The sequence below is a fragment of the Rhinopithecus roxellana genome, chromosome 12 (assembly GCF_007565055.1).
Source record: "Rhinopithecus roxellana isolate Shanxi Qingling chromosome 12, ASM756505v1, whole genome shotgun sequence".
NCBI classification, from domain to species: Eukaryota; Metazoa; Chordata; class Mammalia; order Primates; family Cercopithecidae; genus Rhinopithecus; species Rhinopithecus roxellana.
This window is the reverse complement of record NC_044560.1, coordinates 31,751,368-31,768,789: the sequence shown is the minus strand read 5'-3', so window position 1 is coordinate 31,768,789 and position 17,422 is coordinate 31,751,368. Positions and strand designations below refer to the sequence as shown.

General features: G+C 39.7%; 1 protein-coding gene and 1 pseudogene across 2 annotated transcripts in view; one reads left to right on the top strand and one right to left on the bottom strand.

The window, feature by feature from the left end:
• ZNF829 (zinc finger protein 829) overlaps positions 1 to 17,422 on the top strand; it is a 29,211-nt gene that overhangs the window by 5,910 nt on the left and 5,879 nt on the right. For both annotated transcript variants that reach the window (XM_010385669.2, XM_030942994.1), the window contains exons 4-5: positions 2,237 to 2,363; positions 2,672 to 2,767. In XM_010385669.2, coding sequence (XP_010383971.1) covers positions 2,237 to 2,363; positions 2,672 to 2,767 — 223 coding nt within the window. The remainder of the gene's footprint in view (positions 1 to 2,236; positions 2,364 to 2,671; positions 2,768 to 17,422) is intronic.
• LOC104679967 lies at positions 9,274 to 9,769 on the bottom strand (annotated as a pseudogene).

The window sequence follows — 17,422 nt, the reverse complement described above, 5'->3', positions numbered from 1 at the left end:
ATGAGCCACGGCACCCAGCCTGATTATAGTTTTATTATAAAGGATACAACTGAGGAACAGTAAAATGGAAGAGATGCATAGGGCAAGGTATGAGGAAGGGCCTGCATATCTGGAAAGGGTCTTGAAAGTATTATTGCCTAAGAAAATGTCTGAAATGAAAGATTCATTTAGTAGTATTTATATTGTGGAAATTTCTGCTACCATAATAGTATAAAAGTTGAATTTGTTTATGTTAATAGGGAATAATTCTTATGACAGTCTTAAAAGAATTATAATTTCCAAGAAATTTAAAGTATGCTGTTGTCTAAGTGATACTTTAAATTTATGTTTAACCCATTTTGCATTTTAAAAATTCAAGAAATGGGCCAGGCACGGTGGCTCATAGGCTCATATCCCAGCACTTTGGGAGGCTGAGGCAGGTGGATCACTTGAGGTCAGGAGTTTGAGACCAGCCTAACCAGCATGGTAAAATCCTGTCTCTACTAAAAATACAAAAATAGCTGGGTGTGGTGATCGGCGCCTGTAATCCCAGCTACTCGGGAGGCTGAGGGAGGAGAATCACTTGAACCCGGGAGGTGGAGGTTGCAGTGAGCTGAGATTGTGCCACTGCACTCCAACCTGGGCAACAAGAGTGAAACTCCATCTCAAAAAAAAAAAAAAAAATCAAGAAATGTTAAAAGACATGAAAAATGGCAAGGCATTGTCCCACCACCCAATCCTACTCCTTTAGGTGGCTACTTTGAACGCCTTTTGCTGTTTCTCTTAGCATTTTTCCTATATTTCTAATTAATATTCCTATATTGCTATTTTTTCATACATATTTTCCAGTGATTTCTAAGCAGGTAACTATGGATTGAGATTTCCCATACCACAGAGACAGAGTCTTTTTTTGGAGACAGAGTCTTTTTTTTTTGGAGACAGAGTCTCACGCTGTTGCCCAGGCTGGAGTGCAATGGCGCGATCTCAGCTCACTGCAACCTCTGCCTCCCAGGTTCAAGTGATTCTCCTGCCTCAGCCTCCCAAGTAGCTAGGATTACAGGCGTGCACCACACACCTGGCTAATTTTTGTATTTGAAGGAGAGACGGGGTTTCACCATGTTGGCCAGGCTGGTCTTGAACTCCTGACCTTGTGATCCTCCTGCCTCAGCCTCCCAAAGTGCTGGGATTACAGGCATGAGCCACCATGCTCGGCCCATAATTTTTCTTTAAATCATTGCTATCCCTGTGGAACCTTGCAGATACTGTTAATGTGAGCCAAGTAAAACACCAGATTCTAGATTCTTTCTAGTACAATTTGTGTTTTTCTCAGAGCAAATTGCCTTGTTTCTTCTTTTGCCTGATTTTATGTATGTGTCGCTATTTTTTTCAGATTCTCTAACATTGCTGTCAGTTGCCTGTCGATATTTTCTGCATGATCAAACATACTAGCTCCTTAGTTTTCTTTGGAGATGTCTTTCCTATAGTCCTCACTTCTTCTGTCCTAGATGCTGTTCTCTCAGTCTGCTGCCGGATGGTGTTCTAGGATTTGCCTTTTATAATTATACTGGCACTTTCATCACCATTTTCATGTTAGTTTTCCAGTGTCTTAATATAGTACCTTTTCTTTTTCCTAATTTACTCCCTAGTTTTGATGGAACATGTAGCCCAGTAGCTTCCTAAGAAAAGCCACATTGGAAATACTTTTATCATTCCCTGCAGATTTAAAATTGTCTTGATTTAATCTTCATAGTGGCTTAGTAATCTGATTGGAGATAGAATTCTATTTCAGAATTTATTTTCCTTTATAATATTAAAGGAATGGCTTGGTTTTTTTTCTTGTTTCAAATGATGCTATTGAGAAGTCTATTGCCATTCTGATTCCTGAAAACTTATGTGATCTGTGTTTTCTTCCTAGAAGCTTTTAGAAACTTTCATTTTTGTTTTGCCCTGATATTCTGAATTTTTACTGCATGTATTATGAGATGTGTTTGAAAGCCCCCTCCCATTTTCCCCTCTCTTGGGGCATAAAGGGAAAGTGGGGAGGGGGAAGAAACTCACTAATTGAACTGAATGCATGCTGTTTCCTATCACTGGAAAAGTCCAGCCTATTTGTACATCCCTTTGTACACAGGACATATATCTTCTGATATGATAGGATTCACTCCCTTTAATTTTGCTTACTCTGTCCTTTCTTGCCGCCTCTACCACCATCTTTTTCTTTTCTCCTTCTATTGTGAAAGCATGTTTGTTGTTACAGGGGTCAGTGATGTTCAGGGATGTGTCCATAGACTTCTCTCAAGAGGAATGGGAATGCCTGGACTCTGGTCAGATGAATTTATACAAAGAAGTAATGTTGGAGAATTTCAGCAACCTGGTTTCAGTGGGTAAGGATAACTATTCCCCAAAATTCAGAGTCTGCCCTTGTAAATGTCTCCTTTCTCCACTGTGAATTATTTGCTTCATGTAACCAGCTGAATTTCTGCTCCCTGTTCCCTAAGGAATGGTTTGAGTTGAAATAGAATGGAAGAGTTGGAAGTGGGCAGTTCCAGTGGGCTGCGGCTGAAGCTTCATCTTCTTCATCTTTCTCTGGTCCTTCTTGTAGTGTCATCTCTTCTTTGATCACTAAGGGACTCGATCTGATTTCTGGGGAGCCCAGAGCATAACCATGTCCCATGTCTTTTCTTGTGAGCAGGACTTTCCAATTCTAAGCCAGCTGTGATCTCCTTATTAGAACAAGGAAAAGAGCCCTGGATGGTTGACAGAGAGCTGACTAGAGGCCTGTGTTCAGGTAAGTAAGAGATGATGGCTCAGGAGCAGGGCTGTGAAGAGATATACTTCTGAGATGTTATCAGGAAGCTCCCTTTAAAGGCCCGAAGCCTCTTCCATATAAGGTATCCCACTTTTTTTTTCCTCATACTTTCTCCCTAGTCCAATATAGCAAGTACCTCCCTGGCTATAATTATGCTATAATTCTACCCACATTTTAGGTTTCATTCCTTCCTATGATACGCTACATTTAGAATTGTATAACAGTAGACACTCTTACCCTAAGAAATAGATGTGTGTAAATGCGTGTTTGTGTCTTTTTCTTTCCCTATACTTGTTTTCATTTTATCTACTTTCAGCTATTTAACGTCTTTGACCAGTTCATTCTGGATTTAATAGCTCATTCTTTCATTTATCAAACATTTGATTATTTCTTACTTTAAAAGAAATTGAAGGATAACATACACACATAAAACTACATGACTACGATTGCATAGCATGGTGAAATTGAGAATGGTGAAACCACTACTAGGACAATAAGTGGAACATTACTAGCACCTCAGAACCTCTTCTCTGCCCCTTCCCTCTGCCCCTTCCCAATCATCTTTTTCCTCTTTTTCCTCTCCCAAAATAAATACCATCCTGATATTTAGCACCAGGGATTCGTTTTGCCTATTTCTGAACTTTATATAGATGCAGTCGCACAGTATTTAGTCTTTTGCCTTTGGCTTTTCTTGCTCCACATGTTGTTTATGTGATGCATCTATTGTGCTGCATATATCTGGTGTTCATTCTTATTGGCTATGTTGTATTTCATTCTATGAGTATATATATATGTGTGTATATATATATATGTGTGTGTGTATATATATATGTGTGTGTATATATATGTGTGTGTGTGTGTATATATATGTGTGTGTGTGTGTGTGTGTGTGTATATATATATGTGTGTGTGTATATATATATATATATTTTTTTTTTGAGATGGAGTCTTGCTCTGTTGCCCAGGCTGGAGTGCAGTAGTGTGATCTCTGCTCACTGCAACCTCTGCCTCCCAGGTGCAAGCGATTCTGCCTCAGCCCGCCGAGTAGCTAGGACTACAGGCCTGTGCCACCACGCCCAGCTAATTTTTTGTACTTTCAGTAGAGACAGGGTTTCAACATGTTGGCCAGGCTGGTGTCAAACTCCTGACCTCAGGTGATCCACCTGCCTCAGCCTCACCAAGTGCTGGGATTACAGGTGTGAGCCACTGCGTCCTGCTTCATTCTATGAATATATTGTAAATTATGCTTTATATATTATTAATTTCTATAAGTGACCTTTCTACTGTTGACAGCTGGTTTGTTTGCAGTTTTTAGCTATTACACATAATGCTGCTGTGAACGTTCCTGTGTATAACTTTTGGCAAATGTATGTACACATTTCTTTTAGGTATATACATAGGAGTGGAATTACTGAGCAATAGGATATATGTGTGTTCAACATTAGTAAAGATACCAGTTTTCCAAATTAGTTATACCAATTTGCAGTTTTAGTAGCAGTATGAAGGTTGCCATTGCTCTGCATTCTTACATTCTTACCAGTTATTATTGCCAGGCCCTTTAATTTTAGTTATTCTGCTGTGTGTGTTCTGTGACATGCCTGTTTAAGTTTCTTGGCTAAACTGTGTTGGTTGTCTATCTTTTTCCTGTTGCTTTCAAAGAATTCTTTTTATATTCTATGTATCAGCCCTGTGTTTGCTTATACATGATGTAAATATCTCCCACCACTTTATATCTTGTCTTTTACTCTTTTACTGGTATCTTTTGATGAACAGAAGTTAATTAATTTTAATGTGGTCACAGTTATCTTTTTCTGTATAGTGTTGCTTTTTTGTGTCCTGGGTAGGAATCATTGCCTACCCTAAGGTCATGAAGATATTTCCTATGTTATATTCTAGTAGCTTTATTGTTTTACTTTTTCCATTTAGATCTACTTTTCTGAAGTTGGTATTTGTATGTATTGTGAGGTAGGGGTCAAATTTCATTTTTTTTCCATGTGAATATCCAGTTGACTTCTTAGTGTTTATTGAGATGACTGTCCTTTTCCCATTCTCTATAGGACTACCTTTATCATAAATCATGTATTCCTATTTCTGTGAGTCTGTCTCTGAATTCTGTTCCTTTGGCTTATTTGTCTATCCTTGTGCCAATAGCACACTGTATTAATACTGTAGCATGTAATAAATCTTATCAGCAAGTTCTCCTACTGCTTCTTAGTCCTTTGCATTTTCATTGTAAATTCTAGAATTAGGCCGGGCATGGTGGCTCATGCCTGTAATCCCAGCACTTTGGGAGGCTGAGGTGGGTGGATCACCCAAGGTCAGGAGTTTGAGACCAGCCTGGGCAACATGGTGAAACCCCATCTTTACTAACAATACAAAAATTAGCCAGGTGTGGTGGCGGGCGCCTGTAATCCCAGCTACTCAGGAGGCTGAGGCAGGAGAATCGCTTGAACTGGGGAGGCGGAGGTTACAGGGAGCTGAGATCGCACCATTGCTCTCCAACCTGGGGGACAAGAGCAAAACGTGGTCTCAAAGAAAAAAAAAATTAGAATTAGCTTATATAGAGTCATTTGAAACTTAATCAAAATGGCAAGTTATACTTTGCATGAGAATGTTAATATCAGTTTATGGAGAATTAAGATTTTTAAATAGTCTTGTAAAAATGTTTGACTTTTTAATTTTGTACACTAGTCTGCTAGGTGCTGTACAGTTTAGAAAATAAGTAGGCTTATTAAGAAACTTGTTATATGGCCGGGTGTGGTGGCTCAAGCCTGTAATCCCAGCACTTTGGGAGGCCGAGACGGGCGGATCACGAGGTCAGGAGATCGAGACCATCCTGGCTAACACGGTGAAACCCCGTCTCTACTAAAAAAAATACAAAAAACTAGCCGGGCAAGGTGGCAGGCGCCTGCAGTCCCAGCTACTTGGGAGGCTGAGGCAGGAGAATGGAGTAAACCCGGGAGGCGGAGTTTGCAGTGAGCCCAGATCGCGCCACTGCACTCCAGCCTGGGCGACAGAGCAAGACTCTGTCTCAAAAAAAAAAAAAAAACTTGTTATCTAATGCAGGAGCTAGAACATTGCTGTAAATAATTTCTACAGAATAAGATTCATCAATGAGAAGATCAAACAGGAAGCTCAGAAGAAAGTTGTAAAACAGTCAAAAAATATGGAAGTGGAAATTCATCCAAGTAGAAGTTAATGGTTGGAGCCCTAGAAGTGGATGTTGTTACCTATAGAGTTAGCGTTGGAAATAGAAGATCCATGCCTCCCTTGAGAAAGAATTCTAGATTTAACGAAGCTCTAGGAACCTAGGGAGGAGTTTGGGAATCTTCACTTTTTCCCAGCTATCAGTTGATCTTAGCTGCTTTTAAGTATTTTATTTCTGTCTCCTACCACTTTTTCTCCCCACCAACTTGCTAATTCACCCCCTTCTTAATCTTACCTTAACCTTGTACCTTTCTCCTTGAAAGGTGGTCTCTGTTTATTCCTTTTTCATTTTAAAATAATTAATATAATTTTCATTAAAGTAATATATTTACAGTTTGAAATCACAGTGTTATAAAGCTTATATTGAAAAACAGCAGGCCAGGCCAGGCGCAGTGGCTCACACCTGTAAACACAGCACTTGGGAGGCTGAGGCAGGCGGATCACTTGAGGTCAGGAGTTTGAAACCAGCCTGGCCAACGTGGCAAAACCCCATCTTTACTAAAAATAAAAAAATTAACTGGGCATAGTGGCAGGCGCCCCGTAGTCCCAGCTACTTGGGAGGCCGAGGCAAGAGAATCACTTGAACCCAGGAAGTGGAAGTTGCAGTGAGCTGAGATCGTGCAGCTGCATTCCAGCCTGGGAAACAGAGTGAGACTCCATCTCAAAAAAAGAGAAAAAAGAAAAACAGCAGCCTGCTTTTTCACGTATACATTCCTACCCTGACTGCCGCGGTCCCTCTCATCAAAGACAATACATTTTCAACTCTTACTTTCATTCTTCTGATACCTACCTTCAATTTTTGCATAGTATGTTTGTTTTGTCATTTTGTGATACATCAAACTGTAAAAGTATTTATTGATGTCTTGTTCTGATAGTTGAGGGCTGGTCTCTGGTAATCACCATATGTATCTTGACTATAGCAATATTCGTAGTTTATATCCTGATTACACAAATGTTGTTATAACTTTCCTGTTACCTGCTTAATGTGCATCCCCATTTGTGTTATGCCTTACATTTATTTGTATTGTACTTTGTACTTTCTATTTGTTTTTTTGTTTGTTTGTTTGTTTTGTTTTTTTGAGACGGAGTCTTGCTCTGTCGCCCAGGCTGGAGTGCAGTGGCCGGATCTCAGCTCACTGCAAGCTCCGCCTCCCGGGTTCACGCCATTCTCCTGCCTCAGCCTCCGGAGTAGCTGGGACTACAGGCTCCCGCCACCTCACCCGGCTAGTTTTTTTGTATTTTTTAGTAGAGACGGGGTTTCACCTTGTTAGCCAGGATGGTCTCGATCTCCTGACCTTGTGATCTGCCCGTCTCGGCCTCCCAAAGTGCGGGATTACAGGCTTGAGCCACCGCGCCCGGCCTGTTTTTTTTTTTTTTTTTGAGACGGAGTCTCGCTGTGTCGCCCAGGCTGGAGTGCGGTGGCACGAACTCCACTCACTGCAAGCTCCGCCTCCCGGGTTCACGCCATTCTCCTGCCTCAGCCTCCCTTGTAGCAGGGACTACAGCCACCCGCCACCGCGACCGGCTAATTTTTGTATTTTTAGTAGAGACAGGGTTTCACCGTGTTAGCCAGGATGGTCTCAATCTCCTGACCTCGTGATCCGCCCATCTTGGCCTCCCAAAGTGCTGGGATTACAGGCGTGAGCCACCGCGCCCGGCCTGTACTTTCTATTTTGACCTCTTTGCTTAATAATAGTCACTTAGGAATGTTTTTACATACTCGGGACCAAGTTCAAATACTGAATTGAAAATAAACCCATCAAAACTGAAATGTCTTTTTTTATGTATCAGTTTTACATTTTGGAACAACTAGTTTTTTAAAGACAAAACTATTGTTATTATTATTATTTTTTAGACAGAGTTTTACTCTTGTTGCCCAGGCTGGAGTGCAGTGGTACAATCTCAGCCCACTGCAACCTCTGCCTTCCAGGTTCAAGTGATTCTCCTGCCTCAGCCTCCCGAGTAGCTGGGATTACAGGCACCTGTCACCGTGCCCGGCTAATTTTATTTTTAGTAGAGACAGGATTTCACTGTTGGCCAGGATGGTCTCGAATTCCTGACTTCAGGTGTTCCACCCACCTTGGGCTCCCAAAGCGCTGGTTTTACAGGTGTGAGCCACCACGCCTGACCTATAATTTCCTTGATAACAAAAGCATATTTATTACATTTCTGTTATGATTATTCCCAGATAGTCTCAGCTATTCAAATTATAATGTTTAATCACAGAAAAATGTGAGAGGTAGATAATTCAGAACTGTGATACATAAACATTTTAACAGACTCCTGAGTTCATGTGATACCACTCCCCCAACAGCCACCCACGTTCCTTATAAGCCTTTATAAAAAGGACAGAAATGCCTTTTTGCACATTTGTGCCCTGCACATACCATAACTAAAATTAGCCTTGACCCAAAAACAAAGCAAAAAAAAACCACATGTATTTATTTACATTACCCAAAGGTATAGCCATCCTCTAACATAAAAAACAAGGCGGCCGGGCGCGGTGGCTCAAGCCTATAATTCCAGCACTTTGGGAGGCCGAGGCAGGTGGATCACTTGAGGTCAGGAGTTAGAGACCAGCCTGGGCAATATGGTGAAACCTTGTCTCGACTAAAAATACAAAAATTAGCTGGGCATGGTGGCACATGCCTGTAATCCCAGCTACTCAGGAAGCTGGGACAGGTTCCTCCGTACCCAGCCCAACAGTTACTTTGATGTCAAAAAGTCTGACAGAACTATAATTTGATTTGATTTAACACATAATTTTAGTTTTTATAATTTTATTTTATTTTATTTTGAGACAGAGTCTGGCTCTGTTGCCCAGGCTGGAGTGTAGTGGTGCATCTTGCCTCACTGCAACCTCCCACACACCCACCTCTCCCAGGCTCAAGTGACCCTCCCACCTCAGCGTCCCTAGTAGCTGGGACGACAGGTACACAGCACCATGACTGGCTAATTTTTGTATTTTTTGTGGAGATGGGATTTTGCCATGTTGCCCAGGCTGGTCTCGAACTCCTGAGCTCAAGTAATCCGCCTGCCTTGGCTTCCCAAAGTGCTGGGATTACAGGCGTGAGCCATAGCACCCAGCCTAGTTTTTATAATCTTAAAATTTACATTTTGCACTGATAAAATCAGGAGGAAGAGATATAGTTATTTTTAAACCAGAATTATTAAGCCAGTCTTTTTAAAAATTTGTTTTTGAGCTAGCAGTTCTTGTGAGGTTGTGGGGTTATTTTTGCGGGGGAGGGGGGAACTTGTTTTGTTTGCAATTTTATAACTATTTTATGTATTTGACGATCAGTGAGTGATTAGTTCTCATCCCATTGACTGTAGATTTTTGAAAGTGGTAACAGGTACATAGGTAACCAAAGTATAGAGCTTATTTGGTGAATCGTCATCCCCATTACATTTTCTGGACAACCGCACACGGATTCGTTATGGGACATTCCGGATTCGTTATGGGACATTCCGGATTCGTTATGGGACATTCTTCATTCCTTTGGTCCAGACAGCTTTGTTGAGCCTGGTATCAATGCGCACATCTGGAGTTCCCGTCTCCTTCATGGCCAATTTCTGAATCTCTTTGAGTGCCCGAGGGCACACTTCTTGAAGCCCACTGCATGGATGCGCTGTGCATATTGATGGTGTACTTTCGGGTCACCACCTTGTTGATTGCAGAACGGCCCTTTTTCTTCTCGCCACCCTTCTTTGCGGGAACCATTCTGCCAGGTCCAAGTTGGAAAGGCTTGTTTTTTGTTTTTAAGGCTAGCACATTCAAACTTTTAGAAGTTTTCTGTGACTGTCTTTGCACTACAGTCACACACCTGAATAGCCCACAAAGCTGAAAAGATTTGCTATCTTTTTTTTTTAATAAAAGATTTATTCAATATATTATTCACATACCATACAACTCACCCATTTAAGACACAGGATGCTATCTTACTCTTTATAAAAAAGTTGCCTAACCCCTGCTGTCTATGAACCAGAGTAGCGCTCTTTTAATTTTTTTGTTTTATTTTCAGCTTTATTAAGGTATAATTCACATACCATACAGTTCACCCACATAAAATGTACAATTCAGACCATCCTGGCTAACATGATGTAACCCCATCTCTACTAAAAAATACAAAAAACTAGCTGGGCGAGGTGGCGGGCGCCTGTAGTCCCAGCTACACAGGAGGCTGAGGCAGGAGAATGGCTTAAACCCGGGAGGCGGAGCTTGCAGTGAGCTGAGATTCGGCCACTGCACTCCAGCCTGGGCGACAGAGCGAGACTCCATCTCAAAAAAAAAAAAAAAAAAAAAAAAAAAGTACAATTCAGTGACTTTTAATGTAATAGAGTTGTATAAACATCACCATAATGAATTTTAGAACATTTTTATCACCTCAGAAAAACCCCTGTACACTCTAGCTGTTACTCCCACCCCTCTCCAGCCCCACACAACCATGAGTTGATTTTCTCCATGGATTTGCCTATTCTGGACATTTCATAGAAATGGAATTGTACAATATGTGGTCTTCTGCAAATTCCGTATTTCATAACTTAATGCTCTTCAAGGTTCATCCATGTTGTAGCATGTATCAGTATTTCATTTCTTTTTATTGCCAAATACTATTCCATTTTATGGATATACCACATTTATCCATTGATCAGTTGATGGACATTTGGGTTTCCTCTTTTGGGCTATTTTGAATAATGTTGTATGAACATGTCTGTAAGTTTTTGTGTGGACATAAGCTTTCAGTTCTTTCAGGTTTCTACCTAGGAGTACAATTGCTGGGTCATATCATAACTCTGTGTTTAGCCATTTGAGGAACTGCTAGACTCTTTTCCAAAATGGCCACACCATTTTACATGCCCACCAGCAGTGTATGATGGTTCCAGTTTCTCCACATCATTTGCTAACACTTGTTATCTTTTTTTTTTTTTTTTTTTTTTTTCAGACAGTCTTGCTCTGTTCCCCAGGCTAGAGTGCAATGGCACAATCTCAGTTCACTGCAACCTCTACCTCCTGTGTTCAAGCAATTCTCTTGCCTCAGTCTCCTGAGTACCTGGGATTATAGGCTCATGCTACCACACCCAGCTAATTTTTGTATTTTGGTAGAGACAAGGTTTCACCATGTTGGCCAGGCAGGTCTTGAACTCCTGACTTCAAGTGATCCACCTCCCTCAGCCCTCCAAAGTGCTGGGATTACAGGAGCGAGCCACCACACCTGGCCTGTGTTTTTATTTATTTATTAATCTTTATTTTTAATTTTTTGGGTACACAGTAGGTATGTATATTTATGGGTTACATGAGATATTCTGGTACAGGCAAGCAATGCTCATATCAGGGGAAATGCGATATCCATCACCTCAAGCATTTATCCTTTGTGTTACACTCTAATTGTACTCTTAGTTTTTAGGTTTTTTTGTTTTGTTTTGTTTTGTTTTTTAAGACAGAGTCTCACTCTATCACCAGGCTGAAGTGCAGGGGTGTGATCTCTGCTCACTGCAACTTCTGCCTCCCGGGTCAAGTGATTCTCGTACCTCAGCCTCCCAAGTAGCTGGGACTACAGGCACGTACCACCACACTCAGCTAATTTGTGTGTGTGTGTGTTTAGTAGAGATGGAGTTTTACCATGTTGGCCAGGCTGGTCTTGAACTCCTGACCTCAAGTGATCCACCCACCTCAGCCTCCCAAAATGCTGGGATTACAGATATGAGCCATCATGCCCGGCCTCTTTCAGTTATTTTTAAATGTTCAATTGAATTATTTTTGACTACAGTCACCCTGTTTTGCTAGCAAATACTGTTACTCTATTTTTTATATGTGTTTTTAAAAATTTTGTTTGTATATGGACCTTTTTTTAAAATTATTGTATAAATTCTTGGTGTACAACATAATGTTCTGATACACATACATATGGAAATAATTACTGTAGTTAAGCAGGTCATATCAAATAACTATAATTTTTTTCTTTCTTTTTTTGTTTAGGGTAAGAGTACTTAAAACCTACTTTCCTGACAAATTTCTAGTATACAATAGAGTATTACTAACTGTAGTCCTCCTGCTATACATTAGATTTCTCATGAGCTTTTTTTCCTAAGTTTTTATTGATACAAGTTATACATATTTATGGAGTACAAGGGATAGATTGATGCATTCATACAATGTATAAGGATCAAATCAAGGTATTTAGATACCCATCACTTTGAATATTTATCAATTGTTTTATATATATATGTGTATTTTTTTATTTTACTAATAGAATGTGCCCAGTGTCATTTTTTTTGTGTATGTGAGAGAGTTTCACTGTCAGCCAGACTGGAGTACAGTGTCGTGACCACAGCTCACTGCATCCTTGAACTCCCAGGCTCAAGGGATTCTACCACCTCAGCCTCCTAAGTAGCTAAGACTGCAGGTGCATGCCACTATACCTAGCTAACTTTAAAATTGTTTATAGAGATGGGGGTCTCCCTATGTTCCCCAGGCTGGTCTCAAACTCCTGGCCTCAAGTGATCCTCCTGACTTGGCCTCCTAATGTGCTAGGATTACAGTTATGAGCCACTGTGGCCCTGCTAGTAAGTTTTTTTGGTTCCTTGTGAATTGTGGATATTAGTCCCTTCTCAGGTGAAGAGTTTGCAAATATTTTCTGCCATTCTACAGGTCTCTTCACTCTGTTGATTGTTTCCTTTGCTGTGCAGAAACATTTTAGTTCAATATAGTCCAATTTGGCTTTTTTGTTGTTGTTTGCCCCTTATTTAAAATATCTTTAAGGTCTTATCTAAAATATATTTGCGTATTCTTCTGAAGTGTTTCCCCTATGTTGTCCTCTAGTAGTTTTATAGTTTGGGGTCTTATAGTTAAGTATTTAATTCATTTTGAGTTTATTTTTGTATATGGTGAGAGATACAATCTAGTTTCATTCTTCACTCTATGGATATCCAGTTTTCCCAGCACCATTTATTGAACTGGGTGTCCTTTTCCCAATGTCTGTTCTTGGCACCTTTGTCAACCATCAGTTGACTATAAATACATGGATTTATTTGTGGGTTCTCTCTTCTGTTCCTTTGGTCTTTGAGTCTGTTTTTATGACAGTACCCTGTTTATGAAAGTACCCTTTATTATGCTGTTTTGGTTATTACAGCTTTGTAGTGTATTTTGAACTTTGATTCTTCCACTTTTGTTCTTTTGCTACAGATTGCATTGGCTATTTGGCATCTTTTATGATTCCCTACAAATTTTAGGATTTTTTTTGTTGTTGTTGTTCATGTAAAAACTGACTGGTATTTCAGTAGGTATTGCATTGAATCTGTAGATTGGTTTGGGAAATATGTTCATTTTAACAATAGTTCTTCCAGTGCATGAGTATGTAAATATCTTTTTATTTGTTTGTGTTGTCTTCAATTTCTTTCATCTGTGTTTTGCAGTTTTCCTTGTAGAGGTCTTTTACTTCATGGTTAAATTTGCTTCTAGGTTGTTTTTTGTAGCTATTATATTAATAAATGGGATTGTTTTCTTGATTTGTTTTTCAGCTAATTCATTATTGTGGATGTATAGAAATCCTTTTTTTGTTTTTGTTTTTGTTTTTGTTTTTTTGAGACAGAGTTTTGCTCTGTCTCCCAGGCTGGAGTGCAATGGCATGATCTCGGCTCTCTGCAGCCTCTGCCTCCTGGGTTCAAGCAGTTCTGCCTCAGCCTCCTGAGTAGGTGGGACCACAGGTGCCTGCCACCACACCTATCCAATTTTTGTATTTTTAGTCAAGTTTCACCATGTTGGCCAGGCTGGTCTCAAACTCGTGACCTCAAGTGATCCACCCACCTCGGCCTCCTGAAGTGCTGGGATTATTGGCGTGAGCCACCATACCCAGCCTACTACTTGTTTTTGTATACTGATTTTGTATCTTGCAACTTTACTGATTTCATTGATCAGTTCCAAGAATTTTTGGTAGCATCTTTAGGTTTTTATATATATGTAAGATCATGTCATCCGTAAAGGGACAGTTTGACTTTTCTATTATCCAGTCTGGATGCGTTTTATTTCTTTCTCTTGCCTGATTGCTCTGGATAGGACTTCCAGTACTATATTGAATAACAGTGGTGAATGTGAGCTTCTTTGTCTTGTTCCAGTTCTTAGAGGAAAGGCTTTCGGCTTTTCCCCATTCAGTATGGTGTTAGCTGTAGATTTGTCACATATGGTCTTTATTACATTAAGATATGTTTTTTAATGCCTGATTGTTGAGAGGTTTTTATAATGAAGAGATGTTAAACTTTATCACATGCTTTCTCTGCATCTATTGAGCTGATCATATGGTTTTTGTCCCTCATCCTGTTGATCTGATACATCATGTTATTGATTTGCTCACGTTGAACCATCCTTGCACTTTTCAGGAAAAATCTCACTTAATCGTTGTATATTATCTTTTTGTTGTATTATTGGATTTTGTTTGCTAGTAGTTCATTGAGGGGTTTTGGGTCTATGTTCATGAGGGATATCAACTCTTTTTTGTTGTTGTTGTCGTGTCCCTCTCTGGTTTTCGTATCAGGGTAATGCTGGCCTTGTAGAATGAATTAGGAAGAATTCACTCCTCTTCCATTTTTTGGAATAGTTTGAGAAAAATTTAGGTTAGTTATTTGTAATTTTGGTAGGATTCAGCAGTAAAGCCATTTAGTCTTGGGCTTTTCTTTGTTGGGAGACATTTTACTACTGCTTCAATCTCATGACTTGTTATTGGTCAGCTCAGGTTCTTCTGCTCTGTTTCTTCCTGGTTCAATCTTGGTAGGTTTTCATGTATCCAGGAATTTTTCTGTTTCCTCTAGGTTATCTGATTTGTTAGCATATAGTTGCTTGTAGTAGTCTTTGATGATCTTTAATTTCTTAATTGACCCAGTGGGCATGCATGAGCAAGCACATTGTTTAATTTTCATGTATTTGTGTGGTTTACAAAGTTTTTGTTATTGATTTCTAGTTTTATTCTAGTGTAGTCTGAGAAGATACTTGATATGATTTTGATTTTTAAAAATTAGTTATAACTTGTCTTATGGCCTAACATATGGTCTCTTCCTGGAGGATGTTCCATGTGCTGATGGGAACAATGTGTATTCTGCAGCTGTTGGATAAAATGTTCAGTTAGTGTCTGGTAGGTCCATTTGGTCTGATGTCCAGTTTAAATCCAAAGCTGCTGATTTTCTATCTAGACAAACTATCTAATGCTGAGAGTGGGATGTAGAAGTCCTGTACTATTATTTTATGGGAGTCTATCTTTTTTTGTTGTTTTATTGAGACAGAGTCTCGCTCTGTTGCCCAGGCTGGAGTGCAGTGGCACAATATTGGCTCACTGCAACCTCTGCCTCCCAGGTTCAAGCAGTTCTCCTGCCTCCGCCTACTGAGTAGCTTGGATTACAGGTGCATGCCACCATGCCCAGATAATTTTTTTTTTTTTTTTTTTTTTTTTTTTTTTTGAGACAGAGCCTTGCTCTGTCGCTCAGGCTGGAGTACAGTGGTGCAGTCCCAGCTCACTTCAGGCTCCATCTCCCAGGTTCACGCCATTCTCCTGCCTCAGCCTCCCGAGTAGCTAGGACTACAGGTACCCACCACCACGCCTGGCTAATTTTTTGTATTTTTAGTAGAGATGAGGTTTTACCATGTTAGCTAGGATGGTCTTGATCTCCTGACCTCGTGTTCCACCTGCCTCGGCCTCCCAAAGTGCTGGGATTACAGGCATGAGCCACCGCGCCTGGCCACACCCAGCTTATTTTTGTATTTTTAGTAGAGACAGGGTTTTGCCATGTTTGAAAGGCTGGTCTTGAACTCCTGACCTCAAGTGATCCTCCTGCCTTGGCCTCCCAAAGTTGGGATTACAGGCATGAGCTTGTAGTAGTTGCTTGTAGTAGTCTTTGATGATCTTTGATGATCACCACACCCAGCCCTATCTCTCTTTTTCGATCTAATAATATTTGCTTATATATCTGGGTGCTGCAGTGTTGGGTGCCTATAAATTTAGAATTTTATATCTTCTAGCTGAATTGATCCCTTTATCATTCTATAAAGACCTTCTTTGCCTCTTCTGCAGTTTTTTACTTAATGTCTGTTTTATTTAAGTACGGCTACTCTCACTTGCTTTTGGTTTCTGTTTGTGTGCAGTATTTTTTTTTTCATCCCTTCACTTTCTGTCTGTGATTTTATAGATAAAGTGAGTTTCTCACAGCCAGTATATAGGTGAGTCATACTTATTTTATCCATTCAACCAGACTGTATCTTTTAAGTGGGGGATTTGGCTGTTTACATTCAAAGTTATTATTAATAGGTGAGGATTTATTCCTAATCTGTTAATTTTTTGTATGGTTGTTTTATATCCTTTTTCTTTTCTCTCATCATTTGGTTTGGTGGTTTTATGTAATGGTTACATCTGAGTCCTTTCTCTTTCCATTGGTATATCTGCTCTACCAGTGAGCTTATTTTCATTTGTTTAATGATGGTAGATATGTCTTTCACTTCCAGATGTAGGACACCCTTTGCCATTTTTGATAGGGTCACCCTAGTTGTGACAAATTTTCTCTGTTTTTGCTTCTCTGCAAAAAACTTTCTCCTTCATTTTTGAAGGATGGCTTTGCTAGGTATAGTATTCTTGGCTGACAGTGCTTTTTCTTTCAGCACTTTGAATATCTCATCCCATTCTTTCCTGGCATGGAAGGTTTCTGCCAAGGTATCTGGTACTAGTCTGATGAGGGTTCTCTTATATGTGACTTGATGCCTGAGGGCTCCCTTATATGTGAGTTGATGCTTTTCTCTTGCTTTTTTTAGAATTCTCTTTGTCTTTGACTTTTGACGGTTTGACTGTAATGGACCTTAGAAGACCTTTTTGGATTGAATCTATTTGGGCATCATTGAGCCCAAATGTATCAGGATGTCTGTATTGCTTACAAGACTTGGAAAGTGTTCAGTTATTATTTTGTTAAATAGGTTTTTATGCCTTTGCCCATCTCTTCTCCTTCTAGAATACCCAAAATTTGAATATTTGGTTGCTTTATGATGTCCCATATGTCACCTAAGCTTTCTTCAGTTTTAAAAATTACTTATTATTTTTTACTTTTGTCTTCCTGGATTATTTTTAAAAACCTGTCTTCAAGTTCAGAAATTCTTTCTTCTGCTTGATCTAGTCTATTGTTGAAGCTCTCAATTGTGTTTATTTCATTCATTGAAATTTGTCAGCTTCAGGACTTCTGTTTGGTTCTTTTTCATGATATCTATCTGCTGAATTTCTCATTCAGATCATGAATTGTTTTTTCTGATTCTTTTGGTATTTATCCATGTTCTATTGGGTCCCACTGAGCTTCTTTAATATCATTATTTTGAATTCTTTTTCAGGTACTTGATAGATTTATTGTTTGTTGGAATCTGTTGCTGGAGAATTAATTGTGTTACTTTGGAGATGTCATGGTTCC